Below are 27,081 nucleotides of genomic sequence, written 5' to 3'. Positions count from 1 at the left end.
CTCATCTCACTGACCTAAAACACAGCTCAGCCCAGCGAGCAGAAATAAGTGACCACATTGATAATGTGTTCCATTCATTTCAATGGGCAAAATATTGCAAAAAATGCAATGTGAGGCATTCACACAATGACAACTTACTACAACCAGGGAATGCAGAAGAGCATCTCTGAATGCACAACTCGATTATCCTTTAAGCAGATGGCCTGGAGGAGCAAAGACCACACCACCAAAAGTGGACAAAAGATTTGAAAAGTATTGGTCTGGTGAGTCTCCTTTTCTGCTGCGACATTTGAATGGCAGGGTGAGAATTTCCAGCACCTTGTTGAAACTACACTGTGAAGCATTAAAGCAGTTCTGAATGCAAAATAGGGTTCAAAGTGTACCTCATAAAATCTGTGGTGATTGGATAAGCATCTAATTTTCACAGCTAGATGTGCTCCTTTATTGGCTCTCGGAGTTTAGTCCCTACTCCAAGGTGTTAAGTTTTGCTTCTCAGCAGCCATTTAAAAACAACCACTTATTGGGGCAGTTATTTTGAACCATTATCTTAATTTAAATGCTCGCCTGCACTGTAAAGAGTCACCGGGGAAATCTGACAGAAACTTCACCTTAAAAGTTGCTGACTTTGCCTTAAATTTAGGTTTTAAAAGGCTTTCTTCCCCCTTCTAATTATACTGATCCCACCATTACTGCCATTGTAGAAGGTTGGTTTTTGTAAATGAGCAGCTTGACCAATAAATAAATAAATTTTACATGCTTTTAAATAGGAACAAAAACACAGGTTTACTTCCAGTGAATCTAAGCAGTCAATAAACCAGGTGTCAGAATGGAAAAGCATGTTTATTTGATGAACACGTGCTTGCTGTGAACATGAAAAGTGGCGTTGCACCAAGAATGACCATTTCCACAGTTTAGTTTTACTGCGACGGATGGCAAACATCATCATACACGTCCCCGCTTCGACAAGTACCACAAAAAGACGTTAAAGGTTCAAACTTTAATCGATGGAGGAAAAATATCAACAGGATCTCACTACAGAGAGGAAATAATACAGAGGGGGTGGGGTGGGGGGAGGTACTGAAAAACTCTTTTTTTGGAGACAAATACACCACATTATTTCTTTACAATGGATTATATGTACATATTAAACTGGTTGGAAGCAAAAACAAAAAAAACAAACGCTCTTTAGAGAAAGCATATACCAGTGAAAGATGATCTGCCCTTGATAATTCTCAAAAGTTAATGTCTGCATATGTTTTTATACAAAATAGATTTTCAAATAATATTTGGGTAGTGCAAATTTTTTTTCTCTTTTTCTTATTTTTATTTAAGATTCAAGCTGGTTGATTACTTTCACAAACAGTTTGCGTGTGAAATAGACTGACTCCTATCCTATTCACAGTATTACACAATCCGACCAAAGCCTCCACGTTAGAGGAAAAAGAAACAAAAAGAACTGTACATTTGTCCTGTCTGCACTTGCTTTGGTCACCTTGTAGTCAAACATCTAACAGGCTGTTGTTTGTGCAATCTGGGTGGACTGATTATTGTTTCCTGAATATCCTGAAAAGCTGGCCTGCAGAGATCAAAGTCAGTCCCCTGTACGTAAATAGCTTATATAGGAAAGAAATGAAGGAAAACAAGAAGTAATGTAATGTTATGCTATGATGATGGTGTTTCTATTGCATATTCAGATGTCCTCCTCAAAAATGTACACACAAGACATTTTTGAGCAAGAAGAGGCAAGTGTGCGATTTTATCTCTCTCTCTTTCTATATATATATATATACATACATATATATCTATATATCTGTGTGTGTATATATACCTGTTTAAATGAAGAGCAGCAGCAGTAGAGACTTGGCTACACTGAATGTGAAAGTAACCCAAGATGATTTCCAAATATCTGAAACAAACCTCTCAGAAAAATGATAAGCATCTGTTGTCTGAGCCTCAGTGAGAGTGATGCTGGTGGCAGCAGAGTCATTAAATTATTCTCATATATTAAATTTTTTATCTTTGTTTGTGGGGGTGGGGGAGAAAGAAATAAACATAAAAAAAAAAAACACCAAAAGAGACATCTGGGGAATCCAAACTTGTTTTTGGTTTTTAGTGTCAAAACGGAGCACAGACAGCTAAATGCTGTGTGAATCAGACAGTTTAAATAACCTGAGAATGGGGGAGAAAGTTCTTTTAGACTTGTCGTGGGGGATAGATCGGCCACTGGACAATTTTACATTTTTCCATATTTAAATACTCAAGTGAAATAAATGAATTCCTCTTTTAAGGGTCACATTCATGTAAAACATAAAAAAAAAAGGGGTTAGGAAACACGGCCGGCTGGCTGGTGAAAATTCCCACTTAGACCCCACAAACACACACGTGTGTTTATACATCTGTGTTACATATAAAACTCAGTTATCTCTTACAACAATCCAGTGTCCTGAAGTGCAGATAACTCAGGACTTCCCCCCCTCTATTTAAGACAAATTTATAAGCTTCAAAGTTTGGGCTCATTTCCGCTTCTCATACAATACTGACCGACTTTCAGCATCACTGAAAACAGACAAAACAGGAGTTTGGCACTGAAACAGTTCCCAGAGAATAAAAAGGATCCATTTTGCCTGCTTCCCCAAAGCAGCAACGCTACACTCGGACTGTGACAGGACTCTATGAGGTGACTGTTTTTTTTAAAATGCCGGGACTCGTCCACAATGGCAAACAAACAAACATACGAAAAACACAAGCAGATGCTGGACACGTTGTCTAGGGAGGGGACGATGCCTGAGCCGAACTGCTCGATACACAAGCCGTCTATCATACAGACTGTTCGTTCTCAAAGGAATACTCTGACATTTTGACCAGTATTCTGTAAAATGTCTCATATCCCTGCAATGAATATGAAGCTGCCGGCACAGAAAGAGTGTAGAGAGGGGAACATCTGGCATGGTTTCATTTAAAAACAATAAGACTGCCAGGACCTTTAACACCTCATTAATACCAGTTAGATTGTGTTTCTTTAGTTTATACAAAAAACTAATAAAAAAGCCAGAAATACCAAACCAGCTTTAAACTCCAGCTTCACATTCACTGTACAGATATGACAGCGGGATAGCTGCATTCCCACAAAATGTCCAGCTATTCCTTTAATGAATACAATAATACATGAGCTTTTAATTAAAATAATAATAAAAAAAAAATCCAAAGCAGAAGCTTATTGAGAGAAGAGATATACTGTATGTATCACATCATCTTTACCAAACACACTTTGTAAAAAGAGCTTAAAAAGTGAAAGACGGGTGTTTCTCCTTCCACTTTGAGCCACATTAAAAACCACAGAAATTTCCTGATTAATCAAAAATGACATAAACTTGCAAACACAATAAGAATAAGCCCTCTCTCTTGTGATTGGTAGACGCAGATATCCATCCAACTGTTAGACTACCGGTGAAGGAGCGCGGACTAAAACGAGCACAAAATGGGCTACTTCCTAAAAAAAAAAAGCAGCTCTACTTTCCATCTAAAGTCAAACAGGAAAGACAATTTAAACAGTCTTTCTTCACAGCCTTTTAAAGCCTTAAGCAGAGTACAAAGTGCTCAAATCGCACCTAAAGACTCCCGTGTATGTGTGTGTGTGCAGGAGGAAGCAGGCTCTGAGCGTTGTTTAACAATAAGGATCATTTCTACACGTGAGCTGCCACTTCTAAAGATAACATACAGCCACTGGAAAATCAAAAAGGAAAACTCGAAAGAAGTATAAAAAGTACAATCAACATACGATGAAGGTAGACCATGACGGGATAAAGAGTACGGTCGGAAGAAAAATGGCTAAGTGATCATTGAAGCAAAAAAGGCACATGTTTTTTTTTCCCTTTTATAATAAAAGACGTGTGTAAACCTGGAAGAGGTCAGCTTGTGAAAGAAATAATCCTTAGAACGATGGATGTCTCTTAACAGTCCCATAGATTTGTTTTGTATTTTCCAAAGTTAATTAGCAAAACCAAAAAAAAAAAAGAAAAGCCACTAAATACGCTTTTTAAATGACTATAAAACACACTCTCCCCCCATGTGACTGATAAAACATTTTGTTACAACCTCCTATAAAAACTAAAAGTGGAACATACAGTCTAAAAGACTACCGACGAGCATGTTAAGCTTCGCTACCCTCTTGGGTAACATCAACCTGGGTAATTGTAGAAACTGTCATAATTTGAAAATGTAGAAAATACTATCAGAACCTGTACATAGATATTTGTTCAATCTATTTTAGATAACGTTCTGAATTTGAAGGTAAGAAACCTGAGATGACGTTGATGTTAGTCTAGTTCTTCTGTGATTATCTTTTATCTTACAAACAAGTCCTAATCATTGTTACACACTACATCCTACACTGTTCAACAAAACCAAACCTCTTGTGCTTGCCGTTTCTACACAAACATCTCCGCCCTCTCCCATCAGACCCGTGAGCCACAACACAAGAGTTGCATACGTGCTCCCAAAATACATCATCCGCGCCTGGGATCCTCAAGTCTTCTGGGGTTGGGGTAAGGGTGGTGAGGTGAGATTATGTGGTGGGACTTTTTTTCTTTTTCTTTTTTTTTAAGGCATTGTGTCTGTTACGGGGGTGAGTCATCTCTGGTGGAAGAGCAGAGGTTTGACGCTCCCAGCCTTGAATTTTGGCAACTGGTTGCTGATGATCTCTGCCAGCATCTCTGGGAACTCCACGCTCAGGGATTTATTCACAAAGGTGTAGAAGCAGAAACTCAGCAGACCACCGACCATCTGTAGAGAACGCAAGAGGAGGAAACATCAGAACGTGATTAACATAAAACACATGCAAGTGTTTCCTGAATAATGGTTTAAAACTATGAGTGGCATTTTAAACAGTCCATCAGATATACAAATATTTCCAGTGAGCAACAAAAACTGGCTTGAAAACATTTAAGTCAAAGTTACAGTACAGCTGCTGCTCTCATGTAATTCAATTAACATACACAGAAATACAGCCTGAACTCTTTCTTGTCATTTTCTTAAGTAGTTTGTTCTGTTCTCTGTCAAGACGATCCCTCCCTGCTTTAATAACGCTTATCCACTTTGTGGGGAGGCCAATCCATGCCTAATAGAAAACCACAATGGACCACCATCTTTTATGCTTTTACTACACTGGCAGTGTGTTTTTAGATTAGACTGAAAACTGGTGCCAATCTGATGCTTTCCACATAGTGTGATCAAAATCTGACCATACTTTTCTGCTTTTTATTATCCCATCAACAACACTAGCTTAAAGTGTCCAGCGTGTTTTACAGGTGGCCTATTTCTTAAGGACATGAGTGTCAGATACCACTGATTGACTGTACATACTTATCCACCTTAAAATATTAAGGCAAACATTTCAGCTAACAGCTCTTTGGGAATCACCTTGTTGGTACAAAAATACTATGTTACTATTATTAATAAAATATTATTTTACAATTAATACTGTTCTGTGTTATGTTTGACATCTTTCAAGTAAAGAAATGGGAACAAATTATGTGTTTTTGGAGCAGGCTGCTAGTAACAAACTGCTTAAAACCCCCATAATTTAAAATGTGTTATTTGTAGACAACACCGATTCATTCCGCGTTTCACTTGTCTGTGTTAAGTGACATTCTTAACTTTCCTCTGAAAGTTGTACGAGGAGTGAAAGTGAATGAAAAAGCAGCCAATGTCCAAAAAACAAAAAAAAAAACCTTTGAAAAGCCTGTAGTGTTACTGCTCAAGACCAATTTAGAAATTACAAAAAAGTCCATCTTCTTTTAAGCAAAACATAAAGAAATGAGGGATGGATCAAGACTTGTGCACAGTACCCTACACTGGCTGACAATGCTACATGCAAACCTACAAAACAAACTGCACCAGCAATGTGTAGCTTTGATGGTGGGTTCACCAGTTTCACTTCGAGTATTAAATGGGCCTTTTTGTAGTCTTTTTTTTTTTAAGGTCTTGATTGAATTCTCAGACAATTTTTGTGCAGGCATGTTAGCCCTCCACTAGCTTACTCCTTGCTTCTAAAGCCATATCCCTTTCACACAGCTGCTTCTGGTTCACATTCAGCAATCTGATAAAGTAGGTTGAGTTCCTCCTAGATTGGATATTTGGTTTCTGAGTCTTTCGTTAACTTCTGGCATCGTGTTAGCAGAGGTGCCAGAGCAGGTGATCACTGACAAGTGACGGGCGATGTGATCGGCTCGGGCTGCTGGCTTTTTATGCACAGTTTCCAGCTGAGAGTCAAAAGCCAGACACTGTTCGTTAATACTGTCTAAAGTTTATTTTCTCCTATCTTTTCTGTAAGTGGCGGTCCATCTGCACTGGGGGTTAGTTCCAGTTTGTTCCCCACAAAAAGGTGCTTCTAGTTTATTATGAACCTCAGTGAGTGTCTTTGATATATCACACTCTCTTAATTGTCGACATTAAGCAACTGAGCAAACCTTCCACAGATAGTTTCTGATCAATTTTACTGCACTTTAGGAAGTACTATCAAATCTGTACTTTTCTGTTTTGTATCACTGAAACAAGTCTCCCTCAAATCTCTCTGCACTTTAAAATGATTAATCTGATTAGTCACAGATAACAGACCATTGTTTAAGGATTTAGGGACTGCAGATGGTCAATAACGACTTGCTGGCACGGATAGGTTTTGGGATCATGTGCTCAGTCTTTGTACCTCATGCATGGAATCCAGCAACTTGGTGAGCTGATAGAATCGCTGCCAGTTCTGGCTGGAGTTCTCCTCACGCTTCACAATGGCTTTTCCTAGCTCCTTGATATACGACATGCGAATCTCATCAAACACTGCTTGGCTCTTCAGGCCGTCCTTTGGCACTGTGGGAGAGGAGGACACTCAATGTCACCATCTTGGAAATAAAATCAGGGGAGTGTGCCTCACTTTTACTGCCCGTGTCTCACGCTACAGCCATCACACTTCCAGGTTTAAACCGCAATCATGGAAGGGCATTTTAAACACCATTAACTACTTAAAACATCCATGCTGTGAAGGACACAAACAGCACCTAATGACTATCCAAATAGTCTACAAGGCAAAGATCTAGCTCTGTAGACTATATAAATGTGTTTAAGTATTAAATGTAGTCTGGCACCTTTAATTCTGCAGCACTAAATGATCACACACACACCACAATGCAGTTTTGTAAACTTCTGTACTCAATTAAAACTACGTATTAGTTTAACTGAGAAAGTGCTGAGATGTGCCTTGTGCATCCATCAACATTGTCTATAGTATTGGATTGAGATAATGACTTTTGTAACATAGGTTCAGCTGCTCTCAGGTGGAAGTCTGACCTGTGCTGAGCAGCAGCAGGACCTTCATGCACAGGTACTCATCGTGGGAAACCTGCAGCCGAACAAACTCGCTGCAAATCTTCAGCATCTGCTCAAACTGGTCGGTCATGTAGGGCAGCTTCATCCTCTCCCTGGTGGGTTCAGACAGAGACATTTCAGAATATTTCTCCTGTTGTGCTACCTGTAATATTTCTGTACATTTTATGTCCATGGTCATGATGTAGAAGGGTGTGTATCTGTACTAAATTTTTCCATTTAGTACAGATCATTACAGTGATCTGTTTATATTGTGAGTTACACCAAAACATGAAAACCTCAAAAATAGGATATAGAATAAACTATCTGCTTCTATTAGATATTATTCTAAGGAAGGTTTTTTAAAGGGGTAATCTCTGCTGAGGCTAGTGTCCTAACTTCCAGTTGATAAGTGATCCTCCTGTGCAGTGTCTTCTCGAACACATGTGCTGCCTCTACACCAAGCTTTGTGAACCTTTAACCTCGGTTCTCTGATAACATGATTGATGTTTATGGTGAATGCTCTAACAGCATTACCTATAAAATGAGGGTAGTTCAAAATCACTCATCATTCAAGATGAGCCTCTCTTTATCTCTGCTACTCTCTCTTCTCTCAAGGTAAGACAGCTCACAGTGGAGTACAGTGACACTTAACCTATAAATCCCTGCAATGATTGACTTCAATACAATTTCATCTTGTATAAACAGAGCCCAGGAGGTGTCATTCCCCTAAAGGAATGAGCACAATGACACACAGGTAGCTGCAGTCCTTTGCTAGTTAACTTACATAATCCGGTGAGAGAGCCACTGTTTAGTAACAGGCTTGCCAACATGGGGTTAGCCCATGAAGCAAACAACTGATCCTCATGTGCAAGGCTTAAGGTACCAGTATTCCCCCCACATTTGATGCTTCGCACGCCACTGCAACGTCGTCATGCAGTCGCTTCTATTTATGTCTGCTGTCAAGGTGAAGGAAGCTACCACAGCACTCTCCCGAATCATAAGTGCCCACACTCAGAAGATAACGCCACATCAGCGCCAGTATAGGAAGGGAAGAAGTTTAAACCAGAATCAAAGACTTTACAGTCCCAGAAAGTCTCACAACACACCAACGTGCTAGCAGCATAACCGCCGTGTTACAGGGGCCATGGTGAGCATAAAAACAAGCATTAACCCCAACAGGCTTGGATGCCTAAGTTAACATGATCCCACACCTGGCTGTATGGCGAGGACTAGACGGTGACTGTCAGAGAGGAGCCATGATGGCATCTGATGATGAAGGTATTCAGCTGGACAGTTAAGGCTTCAAGTTGAAAAGGAAAAAATTGTATCACCCGAGTATAGTTGGTGAGTGCTTGTTCACAGTTGGTAGCTAGGTGAAATTTGTTGCAAAGAGGGTGCTGCACCAAAAACCTCCTTGTGATTGTTCTGGCTGAAAGCTGTCGCCAGCATGGTAGATTCCAACTTGTGTGCAAACAAAAGCCAACTATTAGCTAAGTAGTAGGGGCTTGTGTAATATACTTGGATATTTATATTGAGCCATTTGTATATATTGGAGCTCTGTTTACGGACAAATCTGCATCTTTCATACAAACTACAGGTGACCGTGGCAATCAAATCGTGGTTTTTAGTGCAGTGATGTACATCTCCTTCACTGCCAGCAACTTCCAGTGACCAATTCCCCACTGGTTTAGGAATATGCTTCTTTTTTCCCCCCTTTACTACCGTTGGTTACCAGATCTCTAGGTCTGTGTAACTGGTGCAGTTAAACAGTCAGCTGAGAGAGGCCTTCTGGGTAAAATAGGAAAAGAAACTTAAATGACATCTGATACTGAGCTATCCTCATTTATAGGGAAGCAGCATGATTTTGTCTCCAGTACTGTTTGGGTAGATGAAAGAAATTATTTTTGGCAAATTATGACAAAAGACAGGCAGCAAATGAGGTTTGTTTGGAGCTGACTAACAACAGAAAACACACCCTCGTCAGATATTAATTATGATCATGCTAATTTTAAGCTTCTGATTAGGGGGAGAAAAATGAAAAGCAAAAGGCCTATTATAGCCCTAAGCACGATAGCTCTGACAACAGCTCACTGCTCTCAGATTCTATAAGAAGGATCAGACACAGATTACTAGTAAGAGCAGGCAGACACAGTTTGAATGTTGGTAGATGGGACACACAGCAGAGAGCTGCTCTGATACACTTCAACAAGTAGATTTGTGCTTGAGTCACCTGGTCATCTATGTTTTTACTTTAACAATCCCGACAGCAGTGACACATTATTTCACTTATTTTAAATATACACCGGTCTAGTCGTCCTTTAGGTATCAGACGATTTAGAATGCTTAGCAATACTTACTCATTGATGACGAGGTCTGGCGCAAAGCAGAGCATGTTGCCGTTGCACTGCTGGTAAGACCTCCAGCCCAAACTAAAAGTCATGAGGAAGAGCCAGGAGTACTGCAGCAGAGTCATCTGGTCATCCAGGTGCAGGTTCCTGAAACCTGAGGGGAAGGACGTGGAAATACCTCAACTGGTTTTCAAAGCAGTCACGATATAAAATAATTATATTCATTTTCCAGAGGTGGTCTGTGGTTTACAAGTAAAATGCTAAACAACTGTTTGCACAGACTTTAAAGAGGCATCACTGTTGGCGAACACACAAGACTATGCTTAACACGGAAAACACCCAGAGTGACATTTGCTTCAGAAAGACAATAGCAACCAGTGAAGCTGTGGTTAATACCACAAACATGATATTTCTGCATTAGCATGTAAAACAACAAAGAAGCTTCTCCTCATAACATAGCTTAAAATGTTAATAAAGGACATAGTGGAACTGTCATTAAAAACAGGTATTTTGGAAACTACACTGAAATAAACTACATGGAGTTACAGAACATGAAGTCCTCGTTACAAAGAAGAATCTACATTTGAGAGTTTGGCAGTACAAACAAACCGCAAAGACAACAGTTCGCAGAGATGTGGAAAAAGTGATAAGGTCAGATGAGTCATCTGTCACTATATTCTCTGAAGGTGGGCGAGTGTACGTGTGGTGCACGCCAAGAGAAGGGCACAGTAGGGTTGTGCAGATGGTCAAAGTGACTGATGATAGCTCGCCAATCAAGGCCATTTTAGCTCATTTTCCCTTTCATGCATTAAAATACCATTAATATGATGTTCAGCATAAATCTACTTATTTCAACTAATTAGGCTAAAATGAAATGTTGATGTGTAGACATCTCTTCATGCTGAAGTGAGAAACAAACTCATAGATGTGCGTGTTTCTCTCTCATTTGTTGCATACTGATTTGGTGTATGTGGGCCACTCGCTGTACTTTAATGGAGGGTGGATCGCACTATCCTAACCTCTACCCTAACCCTTAACCTCCTCTGTGGGATCCCACAGGGTGACAATCAGACCGTCGAGCAAAGAGGCCAGACCTACAGAACAAACCTAAATGCTTGACTGCAACAGTTCTGGGATTTGCTGGTTCTGTTTAGCTGTTGGGGGCATTTTTGCTGTTGTGGTTTGGTTCCATTTGTTCCCTTAGTGGGCACAAATCAATAAAATGTTCTTCTAAGTGTTTGTCTTTTCACCGTAATTAACACCAGTTGAACACCAGTGGGAGGTTTTGTAGCAACATGTCAAACATGCCAGACTCTTTACCACCATCATCGAAACACCCAAAAATGGAATATCTTTGGGAGAAACGATGATCTATCCCCCGAGTAGCATTACAGAGACTTGAAGCTGTCCTGCTTCAATTCAGTTTTATTTATATAGCGCCAAATCACAACAGTCGCCTCAAGGTGTTGGTGACGACACCTTGCTAAGACCCTTCAACTTATCACCTGTCTTTACTATTTATACTTTACAAATTCCCCACCATAAGATTAATCACACCAAGCACCACTAACCTGGCAGGGCCTTGGCCCACTTGACGGCAGAGATGACCTGTCGGCCTCCAAGCCTGTTGAGGGTGGTCATGAGGCGGGTGGAGTTGTCGGGCAGGGTGCTGTCGTAGCCAGCGTAGATGGTGTCTGGCTCTATCGCCTTCAGCAGGGATAACATTGTTGGAACGAGCTGAGGCATGCACTTGGGTACGAGGGAGCGGGTCTCAACTGGCGGTGAAGGTGTAACCTCTGGTGGGTTGCTCTGCTGGACGCCCTTTAACCGATTCTTCTTTAATTTGCGAGCTTCGGGAGACATAACAGGGGTGAACAGGTGCAAATAAAACAACTCAAAGCATCTGAAATATCCATGCGGGTGCTGCATACCTTCCAGATTCATGCCTGCCATCAGACACTTTCGGAATCGGCAGGCTGGGCAGTTCTTCCTCCTGATTTTGTCTATTATGCAGTCATTCCTCCCTGCACACAGGTAATTATGTTGCCCTGCAGCACACAGAAGAGAAGATCCATGTGTTATTTACCTTAAATGTTAAGGCAAACACTGCAGGCTAAATCTAATGAGGTGTTTCATGGTATTTTAAAACATTAAGGCATCAACTTTAACATTATAACCCCTGTATTTGAGCTAACATGAGAGGCAAACACTAGTAATTACTGTGTAACAGGAGGCAATAAATACACAAATGATGATATTTTAGGGTGTTGCACCTTCTACTGCTCTCTTGAAGAAGACTTTGCAGCTGCCGCAGGTGAGAACGCCATAGTGGCAGCCCGAAGCCTCATCAGAGCACACCAGGCAGATTTTATGAGTCCCGCTCTTTCCTTGTGTGGAGGATGTAGCGGTGCTCCCTTCCTGCCTGGAGATAGAATTGGAAGAAGCAGCATTTTTATTTATTTATTTATTTATTTTTTAATAAAACACAATTTCACACACAGTGACATCTCGCTAATGTAATTTTACTGCATGCCAAAAGTGTTTAAATTGATTCAAATCAAACAGCTGCAAAACACAATCAAATTCATGTAAAATTCACAAACTGCGTGTTTACACAGTGCTATTTATGCAGCCTTGCCCTATCCAGAATTGAGCTGTAGTTCATATTTATAACTCTGTGCTGAAGCTTTGAAGCAAATAAAAAACAATTTACATATATACACACTCTAGTGACTATTTTTGTAAACTCTGGTTTGATCTCAGCATCTTGAGTGAAGAAAACTTTAAAGTCCCAGCCCTTAAAACCTAAATTATCTCAACATCTGCGGTCACATCCTAAATCCGGTGGTTTTCATCAAACAGCCCTTCTTCCTGTGATTGAACCGCAAACGTTTCCAGACCCGGTCAATACTGGTTAAGAATGCACTTGCTCAAAACCGCCACTAGAGGACTTTGCTGCATTCATGAACTTTTCTAACCCAATGGCCACAGCAATGACAACGCCCACACTGAGAGGATATCCAGCCTGAGACGTGCAATAACCGTTTCTGTCCATATGTTTACACGTCTGCTGCTGCAATGAAAACTATTGTATTTGACAACAGCTTCTCCTGAACACCATCACTGCACACAACAAAATACTTATTGAGGTTATTGGCGGAGGACTCAAGTTCACTTTTTGTTATACAACATGATTAAGATGAAAGCAGGCATTCATGCACTTTCAATGGACAGCGCAGGACCGGAAAACCTGAGTAAAACATCAAAGCATCAAGTCCAGAAGCATTCATAAATCTTGTTATAAAAGAAAAGGCAAGAAAACCAAAGAAGCACGAGATCTGTGAAAGCTAAGCTCCCCTGACAACACACTGTGGCCAATACATGTCAGTTTTCTATAATCCGTACAACTGTGTGATTGTTTCCGAGCTTTCATTTTCTCCGTCTTTCACCGCACTGTTTTCTTACACCTCAAACTCAAACCAGTGTTTACTTCCAAATCTCGTTTTAATTAGGAGAGCCGAATGCCGCAAAGTGGAGTGTTACGTAAACAACTCCCTTCTGGTCAGCTGTGAGCGGTGAACGCAGCTTTAAGAGAGTGAACACAGCCACTAAATTCACGAGTAAGCCAGGAAACCGGCATTTATGATTATTTTGAACTTAAAAACAAATGTTTTTAAGAGTAACACGAGCAGGATTTCAAAATGTTTGAGGTAGACTACGCAGAAAGAACATTATGATAAATGGGCATGGTGCAATAACAACTGTTTTTTAAGCCCTGAAAACCAGATTTATCGTCCCAGCTTAAAAAAAAACAATGCATCCCAGCTTAAGTAGGTGCATTACTTGTATAAATAAGAAACAATCAATCATTCATTTGCAACAGTTGAAAAGGGAAACAAGAAATTACCAGCAAATCCACATTCAACAAACCAAACAGTGGGGTAATGGTTTTGCAGTATGTTCCCACTCTCATTATCCATCAAAGTTACACCAAAGAAGTGACTACTAAGCCTAGAGATATTTATTTTTTAACTGATTTAAGGCTGATGTGGGCTGCACTTTAAAAGAAATATTAAAACTACATGCCCGTGTTATAGCTCAGTGTGTGTGATGACAGAGAGCAGAGTCTCCCTCATCCCTCCGTCTTTTCAAGTATTTACAAGAAAAACTAGTTCTGCTCAGTTATGCTTTAAATCAAAGGCATCACCTTGGTTGAAGGGTAATAGAGATGGCACTATTATCCTGTTATTCTTCAAATACTGCCTTAAACGCCAAACTGCTGTCAAATGACTAGGAATTGACCTTTTACGGTTTGCACTGGACCTTGTTTGTTTATTACTGAAAGGAGCTCCACTTTGCAAAAAGCTTTGCATTTTTCACCTGTTTGTACATTATCACATAATCCCTCTCATGTTATTAGCGTATTCTTCTTTGATTTTTATTCATACACATTTTGGACACTAAAATGGTTGCATAAAGTTTTTTATATTTTGGATAACATGATTACCATTTACGTATCAGCAATACATTTGTATTGTTTTGATGATGTTCCCTTTTAATCTGCCAATACAAATATTTAAAATAGTCACATTTATGTAGCAGCTGAAGACTTTAATAAATTCTGATATTCACTGCTTTCCAGATCAAGGGTCCAAAATACTGAGGATCCAAAATGTTTCAACATTTTAATTAAAGTAACTCTTGACAGCAGGAATGAGGTGTTAGTGCTGATATGATGTGTCGGGCTATTTCCATATTTGACATTGCATATTACCAAACATCTCCACTTTGGTCTGATCGGTCCAAAGGACACTGCTCCAGAAGTCTTATGTTTTGCTAGATGCATCTTTGTGAACCTAAGCTGTGCAGCCATATCATTTGTCAAGAGGAGTTTTCTCCTGAAACCCTTCCAAACAAGCCATGCATGTTCAGTCTTGTTATAATTTTACTGTCATGAACTTCCACTTTTAATATGTCAAATGGCTCTAGATGGCTAAAGAAAATTGTAGCTCTTGGGTTTTTTGCAGTTTCTTTGAGCATTGCACTGTCTGACCATGTGCTGAATTTGCAGGGATTTCCACTCTTGGGAATATGGTTGCACTGTGTTAATGTGCACACCTGAATGTTCCTTATCAGCAAACTGCCTGAAGGTCTGCTTTTATAGGGATTGTCACACTTGACAAGTACATCTGATTAGCAAAGTCTGGCTGCTACAAACCGTCTTAATTCATATGAAAACGATAAAACTGTAGTTAATTTTTAAGACGGGATCTGGAGGTGGCATTAGCAAGTTCTCTCTTTGCAATAAAGTCCTGTAACAACATCCAGGACACATCATGTCTTCTCAACCATAACTTCTTGATATACTGTCAGGATGCAAAAACTACACTGCTCTGCTTCCAAAACAAACTTTGCAAATAATCTTTTAGTTTCGATTTGTCTTTTATTTTGAGAAACAAAACTAATAACAGTGGGACCTGAAATTTTGCAGAAATCCTATTAAGGTGGATTGCTCCACTGGAATTTTTCTCAACTCAATCCTAAATGGTTGGATTTGAGGGACTTGATGACTGACGTGGAATAACCTTTGCATTCATTTGGGATCCCAAAGTGAGCCAACAGAAAGTTATGTTATTTTCTAGTGCTGCTCACTTTGCCCTCTCTGCAGTTCTTCCAAACTAACACAAACAAGCCAAGGTCAGGGTATGTCCTTGACCTTGACTGGTTTTAACCTCACTGAACTTTGGTTTATATTTATACACTAACATCACCTGAGAGGGACGGTTGCACCATCTCTACTTTAACAACAAGATCAATTTGCCAACCATGTAATAAAAAGAAAATGTGACTTCATGATGCATTCAAGTGCGCATTGTAAACCCCAAAATTCATCCTGTAATGACCACGCATCTTTTTACACTTTATACCTAGAGCACAACTCATAGCCTACCAAAGTTAAGGTGACCCTAGTTAAGTAAACAATATTTTCACATTACCACTGAATCAAATGTGAAAATGATTGTTAATCCTCAACAATTTCCAAAATGTTTTACTCACTCTGCCTTTTCCAGTGCATTGTTTAAAAGTTTAACCTTTAGCACTTTTCAGTAATAACAGCTTGTGGCTGCTTTCAACAAAAGCTCTAACCTAAGCACAAAGAAAAAACAAAAACAATAAGCAGAAACTCTTAACAGATGTATAAATATGTATGCAAATATTCAGAAGAATGCCTCCAAATAACAATGCTATTGTTTCACCCCTGCTGGATGTGTTAAGAAGCTACGGTTTGCCAAAATGTGTCCTGTAACAAAGTTATTAGGTGATAATACGTCGCTATTATATTTGCAGCCTGTTCCAAGCTTTAGAGTTTAACACAATGCTTCACTGTGGCTATACCAACACACTATACTGTAGAAAAATATAAAGAACCAAATATAAAGCCAGGATTCTTTGAACAACAATGCTATATACAGTTTTTTCCCATATCAAGCTAAAAATCAAATCAATATTTTCTGCTCTCTCCCTTTAAAACATCACCAGTCCTCCACACAGGCTGAAGTACAGCTTTACTGAGGCCTATAGATCTGAGAGGTCATGGCTGTGTGGGGGAAATACCATCTGCTGCACAGTTCGCTGTTGTACTTGTCACTGAAGATAATGTTTCATGATTCGGGTCTATGTTTGAGGTTTGTGCCACAGCATTTTGGATCACTTATAAGGCCTCTGGATCGTACTGCATGATGGGTAAAAATAAAATAAGACCACGAAGCCCCCAAATGAGAGTGTAGTGGCCTGCACGATGGGCGGTGGCTGCTAATGAGTCTAGACTGATGATGATGATGTCAGAGGGTTTGTCCTTGACTGGTCCACTGAGATGGTGTCAGCAGAGCAGCTTTACTAGAAGGCTTTGGACTACTGGCTTAAATCCAATTACTGCTGCTGGTAAATGCTTGCAACAACGACAACAATATAACCCTGAAGAGAAGTTGTGGCTGTCTATGACCCTCTCAAAATCTCATTGTGAAATCAGCTGATGAAACTGAACTTCACCATAATATGAGCTGCAAATCTGTCTTTGTGGATTGTCAGATGCAAACCACTCAAAGCTGCAAGGCAATGTGGGGAGACCAAATTTCCTCTTTCTGAAACCATCTGCTGAAGTGCGTGCTCACGATCAACAGGAAGTTCTTGCATTCCCTCTGAGTGTACTCTCGGTCAGAGCTCAGACGCAGAACAAAGGCAGAGACACCCTGAGTGGGGGCTCGCCTTCAACACGAGCAGCGCTGAGAAAGTTAGCTGCTTAGGAGTGCAATCAATGAGCCTGGGCGTTAAGCAGGCAACATACTTGTGCTAATGCAGGTGTCCCAATGCCCTGCTTAACAATTCATAATCCCCTTTAAGCTGCGTGCATCACAAGGAACTTGGCAGCCCCCTACTCTCTATACTCCACTGTCTGCCCATTCAGATTATCAGTTATTCTTCTTTTGCAGATGATAAATCATTTGAAGCTTTTCTTACACATATTTTTCTCAATCAAACTACTTGACCTACTTTATAACCAACCACTGCAAATGAGTCATCGCACTGAAAAGATTATGACCAATCATTTTACTGGATTTGTCAGCCTCACTTGTGATGGTTGCTTTATTTTACTGGCAATTGCAGCTACAAATATGGATTAACATCATCCCACAAACATCTCATCTTCATCAGACGTTTGGAGCAGAGCCGGTAGAAGTGTATGAGGAAGTACACCACTGAAATATAGAGAACTGGTTTGTGCACTCTGAATCGTTCTCATATGCAGAACAATTAAAGAGGTTTTATGAGTGAGTGGCAGGATTTTTTTTTCTTTCTGGGCTAGACGTTTCAAAAATATCTATGATGTATGGTGTCTAATAATAACAGTATGTCTTTACTCATGAGGCACGCTGTCAAGGTACAGTGAACACGTGAAAAAGCATACTATTTCGGTTTTTACATCTACATCAAGTTTTCTCATGGCTGTTGCTTTGTCTCATCATACAGGCACTCTGGATTGTCCCTCTGTGTCACTGTCCACAAAGGGCCACTGTCTTCCTCTTCGTGCTAAATCGGTTTCAATAACAGTGGCAGTTTGTAGCCCAAAGCAGCAACTACTGCTTGGCTTCGAGCACCAGAAGAGGAAATTAGACTCAACTCGCTGCTAAGCATAGGAAGAACAACCCCTTAGGATCCGAGTTTCCATACAAGTTTCCATAATAGAAGCTGTTCGTACGTGTAGGTGGGAGGTAACTTCCTGGCTGAATGAATTGGATACTGTAATACCTTTAACTGGGTATTACTGGATGTGGGAGGATCCCATTCCCAAAAGTTTGACTTGCTGACTCAACAACTTCACTGAAAGGAAAAAAAACAACAACAACAACAAAAAAAGCACATAATGCACAGAGTTAACCTAGCTGTATCCTCTTATCCTCAATATGGGGAGTTTCTGTAAGCCTATTCAGCATCAAAACTCAACAAAGAGTAAATATAGAAAAAGCAGCACTGTGGTTACAGGGGAATGCAGTAATAACGTGAAAGAGACTGGAATGGCTGGCATTTGATCTGGTGCATTCACTCGGCGCCAGATGTGGGGAGGCGGGAGAGAAAGTAGGTCAGAGGAGTGAGAGCTTCACGGCTGTGCTCTGCGGTCTGCCTTCCTGCCTCGGTGCTCATGACACACCCACATGCACACATACATGCGTGCACCTACACATTCATGAATAATACACATAGTCAACAGAAAGAAATGTCACGCACACACACACACACAAGAAGAAGCGATACACAGCAGCTGAAAGCTTCTGCTGACGGTCATGGTCTCTGCCCTTGACTGCAGGAAGTAAAAGCAGGGGACAGAGGGAGCAAGAGGGAGCGAGAGGTAGAGGACGGCTGAGCGAGGAGAGGGGTGTGCCGCGGCAAGACTGTGCAGTGAACTGGGACTCTGACCAAAGATTACTTTCTAAACACAGAGTTAAGGCACAGAGGTTAGTATAGGCTTACCAGCAGGTTTTATTTAAATACACACAGTTATATATAAATTAATGACTGACCACAAATAACTCAAGTATCAAACCAGCTTTTAAACCACAGCTGGCACTCATGATACCAGTTTTAGTTCACCAATACAACTTAAACACACTTTCTAACTTCAGATTGAGGCCCACCACTGCTGCAACGATTTGATAAGGATCGCACTATCTGAACAGGTCTCTGCAGTGTCTTAAAAACACTGTAGCTATCATAATACACAGCCCAGAGGGCATGAATCATACCAACATTTTGATCGGAAGACCACTGCCTAAAATGTTCACATAGAAGCTTTAGCTGTTTGTTTCTTTTTAATGCATGATAAAACATTAAACAAAGGCATTTTCTGTGGAAGAGAAGAAGCTCCTTCAAAGCAGCACCTGTGTTGAATCAAAATATTTTCAAGAGATTTACTCTCCCGAGTTTCATTCAGCCGTGAGTCATAGTCAGTTTCCACAGTAGACTCAGTATTCCCACATGTGAAATTCTCTGGAGAGTTACCACGTTAGTGAGATCACCGTGTCGTCCAAGCACTGCTTCATTCGCCCCCATCTTGACTGCACACGAGCTCAGAGTCAGAAGGTCAGATTCACTAAATGCTGCCTGTGCAGCGTCATCAAGTCAGGTGGTTAACCCTGCAACCCAAACATTTGTGACTTTGTAACAAATGCAACCCAAACATTTGTGACTTTGTAACAAATGTTTGGGTTGCAGTAACAAGACATTTGTTGTTACTATAACAACACATTTGTTACTCTGTAACAAATGATTTCTTTTTAATTAGTTAATGCACCAAATGTGTTCTCAAATCACTTGTTTGAAAGAAAATCTCAGACTCCACTAGAGTATCATGCAGAAAAATGCAGCCAATCCCCATGGCTGCTCCAGGAAAGTAAAGTGTGGCTTTTTTGGCCATAAAAATAACTTAAACGAGGGATCCATTACGAAAATATTTGCTTTAACTTTCCAGAGAATCTACTTAATAAACAGAAAAACTGAGCTAAAGGAATTGCTTGAGCGGAAACTTGAATTTAAGGCCTTTTATATGTGTGAAAACCTAACTCATAAATCATCCAAATGCACACATAAAGTGAAAAGCAGATGCTGAAGCTACACAGGACAACTCTAAGTGACAACGGCTCTATTCAATGAATCAGTTTCATTACGCCTGCAAACAAAGTTCCTTGAATAAATGCACAAATCTACAAATACTAATCTGCAGCATGCACCAACAACATAATGATAGACAATATGATTATGCTACAAAAACTAGAGCTCATCTTTATCCTACAACAAGACAAGATAATGTCAAAGCACAAAGTACAAATCAATATTTTAATGATGCGTCTGTTGTTTTGGTTAACAAAAATATTAATTATCTTTAGTCCAGTGTATTTGCCTTAGTGGGAGCAGCACACCAACCCAATGAAAACCCCTGAGATCCCAATAAGCCAAAGGGGAAAACTAATTAAACACAAAATATTTACATTATTATTTTTAAGATAGTTTAAATCATGTGCCGTTGTTTAGCTTCAGTGCAGTCTGAGAGCCTTTTTCACCATTTTCTCTCTTCCATTGCCATATGTGTCAGCACAGAAGATACCATTACTCAAATTGATGACTGCCTACTCTAAAACCAAAGATGGATTAACAATGACAATCCCAAATGTCTTTAAGTACCCGTGTTAAAGAGAGCTTGTGTCTGAATGTTCTTTAAGCTCTAGAATAACCTCAAAACTCGCTGAGATACACCCCGCAAAAAGTAAATCTCCAGAAACCACTGCGGCACAAGTTTGGAAAATGACCAGAAGACTATAAGTAACAGCTTAAGTGGTATTTATGGTATTTGGCTATCCAGAGTGACGGACTGGTTATGCAACTCTACACATATGTGCTTCTGTGTAGTCCGATTTAAAATAAATAAATAAATAAATAAAAGCACACAGCCCAATGGGGATGACCCTCCACAAAGGATAAATCCTGCTTGGTTAAGAAGTTCTTCTGAACATGTGAGGAAAGTTCAACTGATACAGGGAGAAGTGCCAAACAAATTAAGAAAAAAACCACCATGAAAAGTAGAGGTGGGAATCACCATACATCCCACGATACGATATTATCACAATACTTAACGCACGATACAATATTATTGCAATTTTTTAAAATATTTTGCGATATTCAGATTCTGTACATAAAGGTAAACTTTATCAATATTCATATCTAATATCAAAGTCTCACACTCAGTCTCTCATTTCAGTCAGTTTTACTGTTGACAAACTGAACGGTTTGTATTACAGTCTAGTCCAACTCTGAAGTCAGAGCATGTTCCATTCCACAAAAACTTTTTTTGTAACAAAATATTGATTTCTGCTGTCCCTGTATCGATACATTATTAGCAAACAAAATATCACGATACTACACAGTATCGATTTTTTCCCCCACCTCTAATGAAAAGCAGAGGTAGTGACTGCAGTGGACAGTTTTCATCTTTTTTAACATTCTCTTTTACTTTACTACAATCCTGTTCTTTGTATAATAAAGCTGTGTTCCGTCTGAAGGGAAGTCTGAAATCCTGAGTTCCCTGTCGTACTTTTCAGCTGGAACACCCCCTCAAATCGGACTTCCTACTTGTAAAGTTGGAGCGGTTCCACCAACCCCAACTTTAGTATCAACGTTGGCAAAAATGAAAGCAATAGTAAAGTAGTAGAAAAGCAGTAAAACTATAGAGCTTGTAATGTGTACTAGCGCTGTTGTGCATTTGTGGCTTACAAAATAAGCTATACACTGAATACCAACCAGACTTTATTTGTAAATGAGCAACGGTGATGTTCTGAAGTGCAAAAAACCAAAACTAAACAGAAATTTGCTGTACACCAAGTACTGCTAATGAGTGCTCTACCATACGCTATCGAGCAAAACAAATGCTCTTTTGTGACTTGACTCTGATTTTCTGAGATGAGAGCTAAGCTAAACTACCAATAACCACATGAACATGAAGACAACTATCCCACAGACCAGCTGTCTGTGACACTGCCCCGTGGTAAAAGTATAGACAGCTGCAACAAGTAGAAAACTGTCTGCAAACCTATGCCCAGAATTTGCACAGAACAATCTCACAATCATGCCAGTGTCTTTAGTTATCTTTGGAACTTGCATGTTAACAAGGCATAAGGTTTCCTTTCCCCTACATCTATATTTTTATGGTTTCATAAAAGGCTGAAGAAGCACTCAGAAAAAATAAGGTGGATTATTATCTATTGAAGGAATATATTTATACCAGTTCCATCGATCCATCACGTCTGGTGGTCAAAACCAGTCATGACATGATGAGGGTGTGTATTTCCCAAAATAAACAAAGCTCCACATTTCTTAAAGTGACGCATTCTTGATTAACTGCAAACAGGTTATCTACGAGTCAGTTCATCATACTATAATACAACGTGATGCACGGAATTCACAGCGGACGTTTGAAACTAATGGACAATGGACTCATGTTAGGAGTCCTGCACAGAGAAACCCAGCAAAAATCTACTGTGTGTGCTATTTATAAAATGTGCCATTTCAGGTCGGTCACTCAGTGTCACGCAATGCCCTCTGAGCCACAATTTTAGAAGGAAGCAGCAGTGGCATTGCAGCGTGAGAAGTTTTCTATCTAATGCAAACTGCCGGGTGACCACACAATCAAAACACAGCCCAGTGCTCAGTTCATTTCAAGCCAGTAAATGTAACACAACCAGAGTCAAACAAACACCACACAAAAATGACTCATACACACAGACTCAGACACTAATAAGATAGTCATCAAACAGCCAGAGGTGCACACAAAATCATTTCGCCTCACACCACACGGACAGGCATAATCCCATGCCTAAACACACCTTTACTGTTCACAAAGACAGGACGATTAGAGGCTCAAGTGAAATGAAGCTGAGGTGTATCTCATGTCTGAACCCATCTGTTCCTGCTCACCAAGCAGTGTGACAGCTGTGGAGATGGCACCATGCATCATTTGCACAATACAAACACAACCACATCGGTGGCTGTGTTGACAGGGTGCACCAAGTTTTAAGCTGATCACTCCCATATCAGATACTGAATCAAACAGGCGTGAATGTAAAAGAGATGCAAATAAAGCAGACAGTTAGACTCTCTGACACACCTCTGTTTGCATGTCAGCCTCGGAGCTGAAATCATAAAATATCTGCAGGGCAGCAAAGTAACTACAAAACAAAATATGCTTTGTAGGGCCATGTGCACTGCAAACACTGTGATTCCTATTAGCCAGAATGCAAGCTCACTGGAAATAAATCATAGGAACAGAAGGTGTCTTTCCTACCCCCCTCACTTCTCCTTACACAGAAATAATTTGATTATTACATTACGGGCTCAAATAATCTGTTTAGACCATGATCCTACTTATCTGTCCTCAGGTTTATTTTAGCACAAAACAGCTGGAAGAGCTACTAAAAATGACTCATTGAACTCCCTGACTGGGTAACCTTACTCTTATAATAGAAAACAAAAGAGATAGTGGGATTAGGACATAAAAACAACAAATCAGAAAACAGTTGATCACAGAGTGGAAGTGAAACAAGCTATAGAGACTCATACTGACACTCTTGTCAAGGAAAACAAAAGGATGGCCTGTCTGATTCGAATATAAGTGGAATTCCCCGAGCCTTTAACAGCACATCCTTCCTTTAGATCTCAGCACTTACTGCTTCTGGTGCAGCCACATCCTGTGGCGACCATCAGTCTGCCTCACAAAGCAGGATTAGTAGGTTAACTATCTTAGAGGTTAAACCATGCTGAACCAAAACAAGTCAAACAAAAAACGTCTAATTGTATGAGTCACCAATTCTACAGAATAAGGAAACAGAGAAACAAAACCCATTGTAAATGTTACATATCATATTGTTATTTCTCATATCTGTATTTTTATTTAAATACAAACACTGGAGTGATAAACTGTGATTTGTGCCATATTGTAATATGGTTGTAGTAATATGATTTTTTATGTATTTAGAGATAAATTAAAAAAGGCTTAAAATAAATTGCAGAAATAAAGAACTTCCTCAAATGTCTCACTGTGGGTATAAAAATAGACCGTCTCTTATCGCTGCAAAAAAAAAAAAGCAGGAAGTTGTACTGATCAGGAACTATAATAAAACTGCAGCAGTGGTGCTACTTTGATGTACACCATCCACCTAAACATCAGTGCCCCACACTAATAGCACCATCAACAGCAAAACTTTAATTTAGACATTTTTTAGCTGAAAACCCACAAATAATAGAAACTAACTAAAATACAGGGAAGAAATAAAGATTACAGACTGAAAAAGATGCAGGTCAAAACTCAATACAGCGACTCTTTCTATAGCAATTCACATATTTTCTTGATTGCTGATCCAATTCTATACAACTGCATTATTTTCACCTGTAACGCATTTACTTCTGTTCTTGGTATTGAAAAGTAAGCGTTTTACTTTGCTGTCTCTTACTTTTTGAAGCTGATTTTCCTCCCAGGGATCAATAGTGTCAATGTAATGTGTTTAACAAATAAAAGTTTACTAAATGCTTTAATTACCCAGCATTTTATTTGATAAAGGTAGACGTGAGTAGCTGCTTGTGTGAAGTCAAAGTGAAACAGTCTGGGCTGACACCAATATCTGATAACCATTTTGTAAGACTGGTTTACCAGAGTTGCCAAAGTCCGATCTGAAAGCAGATAACAAAGTCTACCAAAGTTGAGACATAAACAAGACGAGTACAACTGAAACTAACAGTCAAATCACATGAAAATAAAAACAGCAACCGAATTTCAAACACAACTTTCTTAATCACAAGCAGCATTTACAAAAAAAAAGAAAAGAAAAGAAAAGAAAAAGAAAGAAAAAAAGTCTCATCTCAAAAGTCTCATAAACAAGCTATGAATATCCACCAAGGGGGTGCAAGGCTTCTGCAAGTAAGATCAAATCTGAGATGCAAACCCCCACTAACACTCTGAGTCAACTAACTGAGAAAAAAACAAACAAAAAAAAAACACCCAATTAAAAAAAACAAGAATTTCAGCAAAGGATCTTGAGTATTTGTGGGCAAGTCAGCTCATGACCAGGCTGACTTCTGAAGACCACAGACCTGCTGCTAAAATGCAGTCTAACACTGCTGCAGTGGTATTTCAGCACTAAATACTAAATTTCTCTAGATGATATATATGATTAAAAACAAGGCATTTTTGGCTTAAAACATAAAAGATAGTGGTTATTCAGGCATACTGAAATGAAGGGTGATAAGACACAGCTGATGTCGACAGTTGTTACCTGGTAAAGCTGGTGGGGTAGGAGGGGGAACTTGAGAACCCCTCACCAGCCCTCTGGACTAATGAGTTGTTACCAATACCCTGGCCTCGGTTCCAGATCCCACCGATGGTCGTTACTGGGAGAAACAGGCTGGAAACTGGCTTCTGCTCATTCTGCAGCGGAGTATCACTGCTCAGTGTGTTCACACCAAAGTGGTAGGTCTGTCCTCCTGAAGTGCTGACCCCACAGACTGAGATGGCGTTAGTCCCAGCCATGTCTCCAGAAGCCGTGCCGCTAATTTGGCAATAACTCTGTCCTCCAGAGGTCTTCTCCTGTTTAACCACACCTGGGGTGCAGAGCTGGATGAAGTCTGCATCTTTTTCTTTTTTCACCATTGCAGACAAAGTGGTTGTAGGGGATAGTGAAGTAGTTGTGGATATGGTAGGGCTGGATAGATCTGGACTGGTCACACTGCTGCCATTAAGGGCAACAGGCACTGCCCCAGTCGTGTTACTGCTGTCAACTACAGCAGGTTTTATGTCCCTCTCGGATGTCACTCCAAGCAAAGAATCATCTGCAAGAGAAGACAAAAAAGCATCATCCCCTACATAAAAATCTGAAGGGGACCCAGAGAGGTCAAAGTCCTGCAGCAGATCCAGAGTGTTGTCACTGAACAACTTTTGGTTCACGTCCATATCTTTCCCAATGGGCTCAAAGGCATTATCAAGGTCAATTGGGTCCTGCTCTCCTTTATCCAAGGAGAAATCCTCCGTTTTCAAAGGGAAGAAGTTGGGATCTGATCCCCCAATTAGCGAATCCATGGAGGACTGGGTGATGTCTGCCATACTGGCATCCAACTGGGACAAATTTTCTGATAAGGTTTGATGACCAAAAGTCGTCTGCGTCTGAAGTAACTGCTGGTGCTGGGGTCTCTGATCTTTGGTCAATCCCCGGGGCTGTGGACTGTCGATCAACGAGCCTACGGTGGCAGTGACAGAGGCAGAGGTGAGCTCCTCAGGAAGGGTGTTGTTGTTGAGGCCGTTGGGCACCTGTCCTGGCTGCATCAAAGAGCTGGATGGAAGAACGACAGAGGCGGGAGAGGTGACAGACATGGCACTGTGAGGAGCTACTCTCAACAGACCTCCCTCCTCGGGGCTTTCAGTATAGAGCAGTTTGCTTAAATGGTCATCTCTTCTGTATGCTATCTTCTTCACTCCACCTTTATCCATCTTTAGAGGGGAGAGGAGACAGACAGCGATAAGATACAGAGTGCAAACACAGATAAATGTGCAGAAATGCTACGGAGTTCGATAATAACACATGCACTGAGCAGGTAACTGCAGTTATGTACAAGACCAGAGGAAAGTTGCCTGATCGCGCCTGATACTCAACGAACTGCAACCGCTAACTACGCTAGCTATTAGCACAATATTGACATGAATGCACACATCTCGACCTCTTATCCACTGCAATTAAAGCAAACACACACATCGCGAATTAGACTACACACTGTATGCAGAGACTGGTAAAGTTAAGACAAGTTTAAGATTTCCCAGCGGTAGCTTCTTGCTAACTGTTGACATGCTAGGTAGCAATAGGCTAATGTCGTTGACACTAATATTAGCCTTCAAGCTAACGCAGTCCTTACAACGGCTGTTTTAGCATTAACTGAACCAACTAAATGTGAATAATGTATCGTATTTACCCTTGAAATGAGTGGTTGCAGATATCTGTCCACAGGTCGCCTGTCAACATTGTTTTGGTTGATACACCCTGATTGAGTCTGCTAACATTACTCCTGTCGCGGCGTATCGTCTCTACATTCCGACATCAAATGATACAACACACCCAGCCTCGGCGTTTTTTCAGCCGCCCAAATCAATCTAGCTGTAGATTTGCATGCAAAAGGTGAGATTGGTAACTACACTGATTGCCAGCTATCCCTTAGGAAAGTAGGCGCTAACCTCTAAGAAAAACATACAAAATGGAGAACTGAAAGAGGCGGTTCCATGGCTGACCTGCTTTAC

General features: G+C 40.3%; 1 protein-coding gene across 1 annotated transcript; it reads right to left on the bottom strand.

Annotated features, from left to right (window-relative positions):
• Positions 1 to 1,810: 1,810 nt before the first annotated feature.
• Positions 1,811 to 27,077, bottom strand: nr3c1 (nuclear receptor subfamily 3, group C, member 1 (glucocorticoid receptor)). Its single transcript, XM_005719770.1, has 9 exons — positions 26,760 to 27,077; positions 25,076 to 26,283; positions 11,978 to 12,126; positions 11,636 to 11,752; positions 11,276 to 11,554; positions 9,714 to 9,858; positions 7,339 to 7,469; positions 6,704 to 6,861; positions 1,811 to 4,782 (listed from the first exon to the last, which is right to left on the bottom strand). Exons 2-9 carry the CDS (start codon positions 26,281 to 26,283, stop codon positions 4,630 to 4,632), a joined length of 2,340 nt encoding a protein of 779 aa, XP_005719827.1. The 5' UTR covers positions 26,760 to 27,077; the 3' UTR covers positions 1,811 to 4,629.
• Between the last annotated feature and the right edge of the window lie 4 nt (positions 27,078 to 27,081).

Source organism: Pundamilia nyererei, unplaced genomic scaffold, assembly GCF_000239375.1.
Source record: "Pundamilia nyererei isolate P.nyererei 1_Seehausen unplaced genomic scaffold, PunNye1.0 scaffold00001, whole genome shotgun sequence".
Classification (NCBI taxonomy): domain Eukaryota; kingdom Metazoa; phylum Chordata; class Actinopteri; order Cichliformes; family Cichlidae; genus Pundamilia; species Pundamilia nyererei.
The sequence above is the reverse complement of the archived record's forward strand: the minus strand, read 5'-3'. Positions and strand labels throughout refer to the sequence as shown.

Coding starts and splice junctions, on each gene's coding strand:
- nr3c1 (XM_005719770.1), bottom strand. CDS start 26,283: ATGGATAAAGGTGGAGTGAAGAAGATAGCATACAGAAGAGATGACCAT. Junction 11,555..11,635: donor GGCAGGCATGAATCTGGAAG/GTATGCAGCACC, acceptor TGTCTCCCGAAG/CTCGCAAATTAAAGAAGAAT. Junction 9,859..11,275: donor GTGGGCCAAGGCCCTGCCAG/GTTAGTGGTGCT, acceptor CCTTCCCCTCAG/GTTTCAGGAACCTGCACCTG.